The sequence below is a fragment of the Leuciscus leuciscus genome, assembly GCF_965113295.1.
Source record: "Leuciscus leuciscus genome assembly, chromosome: 5".
Lineage (NCBI taxonomy): Eukaryota > Metazoa > Chordata > Actinopteri > Cypriniformes > Leuciscidae > Leuciscus > Leuciscus leuciscus.
The window spans coordinates 1204339-1213418 of record NC_138729.1 but is presented as its reverse complement, the minus strand read 5'-3'; the positions used below and the strand labels follow the sequence as shown (position 1 = coordinate 1213418).

Sequence of the window (9080 nt, the reverse complement as noted above, 5' to 3'; positions counted from 1 at the left end):
AACGCAGATTCATTCAGTAATCAAACAAATCTTTATGAGTGAGTCATTGAATCATTCATTCGAGATATTCATTTTAAAAAACGCAAGATGTGTGTGTCTGAAACCGCCCACTCGTTCACTCATTCACTAATCCCTACATAGTGAAGAGCAGTGACTACAACAGCAAAGAGTGAACGAAAATGAGTGAGCGAATTCAGACGCTGACATAATTATCACGATTAAACATTACCTACCCATCTTTAATATTTCCTTATTTGGCTGTATGAATTATGTAACAATTGTATGTATTTTTCACGTTCATTGCATTATTTGATAAAAAAAAAAAAAGATAATAAAAACACTTGCTTGTCATATTTATTTACTTTTTACATTTATATGTGAAAATAAAAGAGAACAAAACACTACACAACACATTTGTTTATTCAAATATAGAACTGTAAAAAAAAAAAAAACTCCGTTATTTAAACATTACTTCCGCGGGGTTTCCAGTCAGTGTCCTTCAGCTTACTCCTGAGGTAAACCAATCGATCAATTTATGTTATGTACAACTGCAAATTTAAGAGTTACAGCACTAAAAGTGTCTAAAAAGTAATTAGAGTACCAACAAATAAACCTGTATCATTTCGCTTCAAAATATCTTTACAAAGTTTTTTTTAATTAATAGAAAGTTACACTTACATTTATAAAAAGTTGCCGCCCGCCATATTTATTTTTCATTCGCCCTCTATCGCCTTATCGTGTTGGATTGTGGGAAATAGTGTCTCAGCAAGTGTACATCGGATGTACACTCGAATTCAGAGAGGATTGTGGGTAAAAGTAGTGAACGAATGTAGGGTATGATGTCGTTCACTCAGAATTCGGACACCACTACAAAATGGCCGACACCCTAAACAGTGCACTATATAGTGGATAGGAAGCGATTTCAGACACAGCTGATGATTCATTCAGTAATCAAACAAATCTTTATAAGTGAGTCATTGAATCATTCATTCAAGATATTAGTTAACGCAGATTCATCCCATAATGAAACAAATCTTTATGAGTGAGTCATTTAAGAGATTTGTCCAAAAACGCGGATTCATCCCGTGGTAAAACAAGTGAAGTTTTTTATGAGTCATTGAATCATTCTTTCAAGAGATTCGTTCAAAAAACCCTGAATCATACAGTAATGAAATAAGTTTGTTTGATTCATTTTACTCCTTTACTTCTCGAATCTGCTTGATTTAACAGAACTAGAATTGGGAAGTTTGATTAATTTCTGTGAATCAGTTAAAACACGTTCAATCAATGAAATTGTATTTGTTTACATCACCATTACAAATGTTCATAGATGTTTCCCTACATATATTTTTACTATAGTAAGTTGCATTGGAATTATATAGAATTATAAAAGCCATCCATTCAGTGAAGAGATGGGACTGCACACGGTTGATGGGAATACAAACAACGATCCGTCTTTGAAAAAAGCACAATCTGCTTTATTTCTCTCTTGTTGAGATCATTTTCCAATAAAAGGGCAAATATGGTCACACATTTAATAGGATAAACAACACTGAGTGATAAATATCTGCAGGAGAAAAAAAACAAAAAACAGACCCCTAAAAATAAACATAAAAGTGAGTAAATCCATCACTGGCCCTTTAAATACAAGTCTAACAAAAAAAAGCCAAAGGGCAATAATGAGTCTGTACAGATATTCAGCAATCAAGCAAATGACCCTCTGAAATAACCATAAGCACTGGAGAAATCATTTAAAAAGGCATTTCAAATGTGCAACAAGTGACCCAGAACAAGTGACCCAGAGAGAGAAGGACGAGTCGCATTAATGCTCCAATATCAAAGACGAATGAATGCATGAACATGTGCTGATGATGTCATAGTTCTGTACAGCCGTAGTGTGACGGAGATCTGGCAAAACAAGACTTGGTATTTCAATCATGATCCCTGTGAGACAGCAACATCTACAACAGAGCAACTCTTTTGGACCCTGATTGTGACAGAAAGGTTGTTTATTGCTGTGACTGACGAGACCAAACACCTGGAACTCAAAGCAGAAGAGAAAGGGTTTCTACGAGTCGAACACACACTGACAGATCCTCTCAGAGCGAGAGCAAGCGCTTCCCCACACACACACACACACACACACACACACACACACACACACACACACACACACACATCAACAACACTTACTCTGCAGCTCCACAACACATGAAAGCAGAGGAAAACAAGAGTTCAGCAAAGATGCTCCAATAATGTCCTCAAATTTGGGTTTAAACTTTTTTTATTGAATAAAACGTGTTCTTTAATAATAATAATAAAGCAAATATGCATGATTACTAATATATATATATATATATATATATATATATATATATTAATTAAAGGAAGTTAAAACTCCATGGTACCCAGTAAAAAATGACTAAAGCCTCGCACTGCAGCTGCTCAAGTTGATCTGTCATGTCAATCAAAACCTGGAGTCCAATCATCTGGCTCGGTTTGGCAATGTGGGCGGGGCATGAGCTGGAAGAAGAGATGCACTTCTCGTTTTTCTGTTTGCAAACTTCGATGGAGAGAGAGAGAGAGTGAGAGTGAGAGAGAGAGAGAGAGAGAGAGAGAGAGAGTGAGAGAGAGAGAGAGAGAGAGAGAGAGAGACAACCGGCGGTTCGTTTGCCACTTTTTTTAACCGTTATTCTTCACTTGAAAAAAATGACAAATAAAATGTAAATAAATAAAGCTGATCTTGAAAAGTCTGCGGAGAAGAGTCCAAAACTATTGTGTCTATTTATATATATATAGTATACATTTATATATAGATATTCATATCTCTCTATGTGATGTTTATTAATGTGTTCCAATTCATTAGTGGGTTTGGTGATCCTGTGCGTCAGTCCGGTGAGAGAGAGAGAGAGAGAGAGAGAGAGAGAGAGAGAGAGAGAGAGAGAGAGAGAGAGAGAGAGAGAGAGAGAGAGAGAGAGAGAGAGAGAGAGAGAGAGAGAGAGAGAGAGAGAGAGAGAGCCGGGTCATGTGATCACGAGGTCCATTAATCAGGCTTTGCCTTCCTCCACTGGGACCGGCTGTGGTTTGATGGCTCTGGTTCGAGCAGCTTTGACCTGTGGCCTTCTGGGAATCACTGAAGAGTTCTTGACATCACTGGCAGCCTGTACACACACACACACACACACCTTTACAGTCACTTCATCAACATCAACGAGTCAAAGCACTGATGAAAGCACTGAACCGGGTCACATACACGATCAACCACATGATGAATCAAGCAGGGTTAAGTTTAAGCATCGCATCATTACACTGGCTTCTCTAATCCCTCAGAGTGAAGGTCACACTCACACTATACATTATATTAGTCCATTAAAATAATGACATAATCGTCCATATGTTTTTAATTACACACTTATTTTTACTGCATGTTAGTTGAGATCCCTCAATAAGTGCTGAATATCATTCAAAACAACCACAGTAAAATATAAAGATTAGGGCTGAGCGAGATCATATTTCTTCCATAACGTTCGGTTCCAATATTGATCATTTCATGGCATTAAAGTGGAAGGAAATGCGTTGCACGTGTTTGATAGATGTAATGAACACTAAACACCACACAGTAGAACACCTTCTGTTTGTTCTCAGATTTAATTTCCTTAATTTTGTGTTTTAGGATTTAATATACATTTATTATCAAAAGTGGTGTATTATGAAATGAGTTCATAAAACTTTAACAATTTAATTGTAAAACAATCAAATAAAAATACAGCCATTAATTTACAACAAAACATTGCATTTTTAGTTATGAACAGCTTATAGAACTTTTATACTAGATTTTTTCTAATTACATGATGTTCCAAATAATTAAATCTCAGAGCAATTTTGGCTGAGAAATTACCCCCAAAAAATCATTAATGACGTCATTATTGTGTTAGATGAGGAAAGCATTGAATAGACATTATAAAAATCATTTTAAAATAAAATTATAATAAAGTAGATTTAGAAAGATATTTTGATAAAAAAAAATGTATTACACAAACGTTTAAGGCGACAATGTGGCCGTAACATATTTTTCTCTGAAACTGCATCAGATGTGGCATTTAGGTTTATTTACACAGATTATGTAAAGCAGCTCAGAGCTGGAATATGAATGAAAAATTATTAACTTTAAATATGTAACTAAAACCACCAGTAGGTGGCAGCAAGGCACTGTCTTTTGAACGAGTCACTGAATCATTCATTCAAGCGATTCATTCAAGCACACTGAATCAATGACTCGCTCGCCACAGATTCAGTAATGAAACACCGGCCAAATTGAGCGAAAACTGACAATGTCTAAAATGTAACTACGTGAATTGTTTATTGAACTGTTGTATGACATTATATCCCATCTGCAATCGTGCTGATATTCGGGGAAAAACATGATGTTGCTAAATATAAATATAGGACAAAAAACCCATACAAGGCCCTCTGGTGTTCAGATGGAGTGTGTGTGTGTGTGTGTGTGTGTGTGTGCAGCCCTCTGGTGTTCAGATGGAGTGTGTGTGTGTGTGTGTGTGTGTGTGCAGCCCTCTGGTGTTCACAGGGATATGTGGTGTGTGTGTGTGTGTGTGTGTGTGCAGCCCTCTGGTGTTCACAGGGATATGTGGTGTGTGTGTGTGTGTGTGTGCAGCCCTCTGGTGTTCACAGGGATATGTGGTGTGTGTATATTAGACGCCCACTCAGATGGTGTTCAGATGGAGCATATACTACTACTATTGCGATGAATCGTGCAGCCCTAACACACACACACACACACACACACACACACACACACACACACACACACACGAAAACAAGAAAGGAGAAGAGCAATAAATGTAATTACCTATGATGATCACAGTGGGTGGCTCACCTTCATCCCGTCCTCAGGGCCCTTCCCAGCATGCTCGGGGTTGGGCTCGCGCTGCCCGGGGTACGGCGGGGAGCGGATGATCACGGTCTTGTTGATCTGCATGACGGGCCGCTGGATGGGGTTGGGGAAGGGCCCGCTCGAGGGGGGTCTCATGTGCATGACCATGTTGCCCTGAGGGCCCGACACCTGCCGCAGAACACACACCGGTCGGCCACATGAACCATCAGCTTTACTAAAGCAACGCGGCGCTGGAGGCGGAGCGCTGAATACCTGCTGTGTGTAGTGTCCCTGGCAGAGACACGACAGGCGCTCCCGGGCCAGAGGCTTTCCCACTCGGACTGGCCGAACCGGGCCTGATGGGAAACACACAACTCAGTGAGGAAAAAATACTCAGTCAAACCAAAAATGATTCAGACACCAGAACTATAGTTCATTATGTAAGTGAGGAGAGCAAAATAAAGTAACCTCTGACATTATACACAAATATTCTTCATACAGGGACTACCAGTGACAATTTGGGATCAAAAATGATTGGGACACTTTGAGCTGATCATGTTTTGCTGAAGTGTTTTGTCTGTAATTGCTAATGCTCTTTTTACACACAGACTGAACTAAATGAAGCATTGCTTGGTGATTGGTTGAGCTAAACTGGTATTATCTAATTGTAGTGTTGTCAAAAGACCCGGTACTTCGGTACCAAGTCGGTACTAATTTTTTTTTAAACGTCACGGTACCAGGTTTTCTCAAACCCGGTACTTGATGCGCGTGCATGCCCGAAGCGCGTGCAGTTGCGTCCTCTTCATAAAAGCGCTGATGGCGATTGGCGGTGCTGCTGCTGATGTGGTGCTGATGTTTTTGCGCGTGCAGATACGTTATTTCAAATGGCGCGCGGCAAGCGCGCTCATAATAGAAGCGGCGCGCTCGCTTTTCCATGTGCGTTCATGGATGTATAGCAACGACAGACGCCACGGGAGTACAAACGCTTGTGCGAACTGCGCTCTTCATGACGACGAGGAAGTGTGACATAGGCCTATTAATTGATTTCTAGCCCTTGCATTAGCTTTACTACTAGATATATTTATGGAGATGAGAAATAAAAAGCCGTCATTAATATCAGTCCGTCAGAAAAGCAGTTCTAGTCTTATTCTTGGCTGGATAACTCTTAGCAGGTTTAAAAAGCCCTTTTAAAGTTAAATATGAATACAGTTTTGGATTAAATAAAAGTATAGTCAAGTCAAATAAAATATATTTTATCTCCTGTATAGTTTGGTAATGCTACAATAAGATACCATTCATTAACATCACTTAATGCGTTATCTAACATAACACATTGAGTGAACAATATATTTTTACAACATTAATTAATGTTTGTGAATGTTATTTAATACAAAACACTTGATTGGTCATGTTTGTTCACTTCATTCATTGTGCATTAAATAATGTTAACAGAAATAATGTTAACTTTTGATTTTAAAAATGTATTTTTAAATTAACCCCTAAAGGAGAATAATTGCGACAGTATAACTATTGTAATTAACTATTTGTTAGGTCATTTTATCTAATGTTATCTAACAAATGGAATCTTATTGTAAAGTGTTTTTAATACTACAGTTTCCATCTTTGTGATATACACTTTAATATAATTATGTAAATTTAATCTAAATTAAGCTTTGGTACCGAAATTGGTACCGAGAACCGTGGATTTTCACTGGTATCGGTACCGAATACTGAAATTTTGGTACCGTGACAACACTATCTAATTGTGTAGTTAAATTTAACAGCTGACAGATATTCAAGATAATTCATGTGTGAGACAGTCTATAATATGGAAGAGCAAACCGAGTCGAGTCGAACACAGAGTGGAAATGCACCATTACATGTATGACACACTCAAAAACACAGCATTGTAAACATTCTCAAGTACAGTCGTCAACAAGTGAAGTGGATCAAAACCTTTCATCAAAATTATACATGAATTTTGAACAATACCCGTTCTTGTCTTAGGACAACTTTGATGAACTTTTTTGATCCACTTCAAATGTTCACTACTGTAGTTTTAATTTGGTTTTGATTTATTCCAGTTCTTCTTAAGGTGTGGGTCTATAAATCGCTGGTGTTTCTGACGTCACAAACTACCTTGTAACCAATCAGATCAACGTGTGATCGTGAACCAGTGGATCTCGGAGATGAGGGAGTGAGTGGAGGCGGGGCTCATTTGCATATTCATAGAACCATGCATACTAAATGAGGCGAGGGTGTCGAGTTACATTCAAGATATTTTAAAGCATTTAAGGAAAAAACATTTAAATATGTAATTTTGGTGATCAAAGATGAGTTAAGAAATAAAATGATTGATACAACGGGACTTTAATCAAATTGCTTTTAGCCACCATGGTCTGAAGATGATTTGAGCTAATTTTGGTGTAAACGCCTGAACTCTGGGTGTAAAGAACAGGATTAAGCACTAAAAGGTGAGGATTTAGCAGTGTGTACGAGGCCTAATGAAGGTGTGTGACCTCAGGCCGTTGTACTGCAGCTGGAGTGTGTGAGGTGTTCACCTGTAGGAGCCGCTGGGGATTCCAGGCGAGTGATTGGGCTTATCAGAAAACTGAAATCCTTTCATGTCCATCTGGGAAGGCTGCAGAACAAACACAGTGTAAATAACACACAGGAAGACATCGAACACTGAGGGATGTTTACATGCATTAAAGGTTCCTCATGAAGCGAGTTTGGAGTAAAAGCATATTATTAAATATTGTCTTTTGTTGGACAAGAGGTTCATAAATGCTTCTCATGTTTGACGCATGTTCGTTTTTCAAATGCACGTTAGAAGCGACTCAAACTCAGCGTTTCCTGAGCCGATCATCACTGACGAGCTGCACATAACTAATGATCTCAGCATTTGCGATTTCAAAATGGCGATTAATCGTGCAGCTCCAGTACATGCACACTAAAGAATCCTGATGATTCCCAGCAGCCCTTACTCTCTCACCTCTCTGCTGCTCATGATGGGCTGCTGAGACCCAGGAGGCATCATGCGACGGGGAGCTCCTACGGACAGGTTCTGGTTCTGCTGGAGCTGGATGGACTGGGGCAGAATGAGGTGCTGCTGGGCCGAGCCGTAGCGCAGCTGAGACCCAGGCATGGGCATCGTCACCTGAACACACACACACACAGTCAATAGACCTTAACTCTTGCGAGACCTTATGGACATTTGTGACCCTGTGTCACATGGGTATATTTTAGGCAATAGCCAACAATACATTGTATGGGTCAAAATTATCCATTTTTATTTTATGCCAAAAATTGTGTGTGTGTGTGTGAGTGAGTACTTGTACATCTATCTTTGTGAAGACCAGTTTGAGTTTTAGACCTTTGGAGTGAGGACAAAGAGTAAAGTGAGGACATTTTGGCCTGTCCTCAGTTTCTGAGAGCCTTTAAAGGCCTGTTTGAGGGTCAACACTTGGTTTTAGGGATAAGGTTATAATGAGGTTAAGAGTCGGTTTAGGGTCAGGGGTCGGGTTAGGCACTTAGTTGTGATGGGTAAGCGGCTAGAGATTGCATTGTGTCAATGAATGTCCTCATTAAGATAGATGTACAAGAATGTGTGTGTGTGTGTGTGTGTGTGTGTGTGTGTGTGTGTGTGTGTGTGTGTGTGTGTGTGTGTGTGTGCGCTGCAGGGCTCTTGCCTGTATGAGCTGTGAGTCCATGAGCTGAGAGGTGCTCATGCCCGGCTGGTTCATGAGTGTGTGTGAGTGTGTATGAGTGTGTGTGTGTGTGTGTGTGTGTGTGTGCTGCAGGGTTCTTGCCTGTATGAGCTGTGAGTCCATGAGCTGAGAGGTGCTCATGCCCGGCTGGTTCATGAGTGTGTGTGAGTGTGTATGAGTGTGTGTGTGTGTGTGTGTGTGTGTGTGTGTGCTGCAGGGTTCTTGCCTGTATGAGCTGTGAGTCCATGAGCTGAGAGGTGCTCATGCCCGGCTGGTTCATGAGTGTGTGTGAGTGTGTATGAGTGTGTGTGTGTGTGTGTGTGTGCTGCAGGGCTCTTGCCCAGTGGTGTAGTCTAGTTTTTTGTAGTGAGTATACTCTAATATAACATATATTATATTATCGATATTCGATACCATTTTCGATACCACGGAGAAAAAAACTGCCACAATATTACGTTTTAATTTTTTTATTTAAAGCT

General features: G+C 39.6%; 1 protein-coding gene and 1 long non-coding RNA gene across 2 annotated transcripts in view; one reads left to right on the top strand and one right to left on the bottom strand.

Annotated features, from left to right (window-relative positions):
• Positions 1–466: 466 nt before the first annotated feature.
• LOC309498544 lies at positions 467–3018 on the top strand. Its single transcript, XR_014205983.1, has 2 exons — positions 467–2890; positions 2959–3018. It is a non-coding gene; the product is annotated as an uncharacterized lncRNA (long non-coding RNA).
• Positions 1453–9080, bottom strand: part of prrc2b (proline-rich coiled-coil 2B) — a 50517-nt gene continuing 42889 nt past the window's right edge. Inside the window, 6 exon segments of the mRNA XM_082169305.1 lie at positions 1453–3161; positions 4868–5080; positions 5165–5176; positions 5178–5247; positions 7453–7532; positions 7887–8051. Coding sequence (XP_082025431.1) covers positions 4877–5080; positions 5165–5176; positions 5178–5247; positions 7453–7532; positions 7887–8051 — 531 coding nt within the window. The 3' untranslated portion in view covers positions 1453–3161; positions 4868–4876.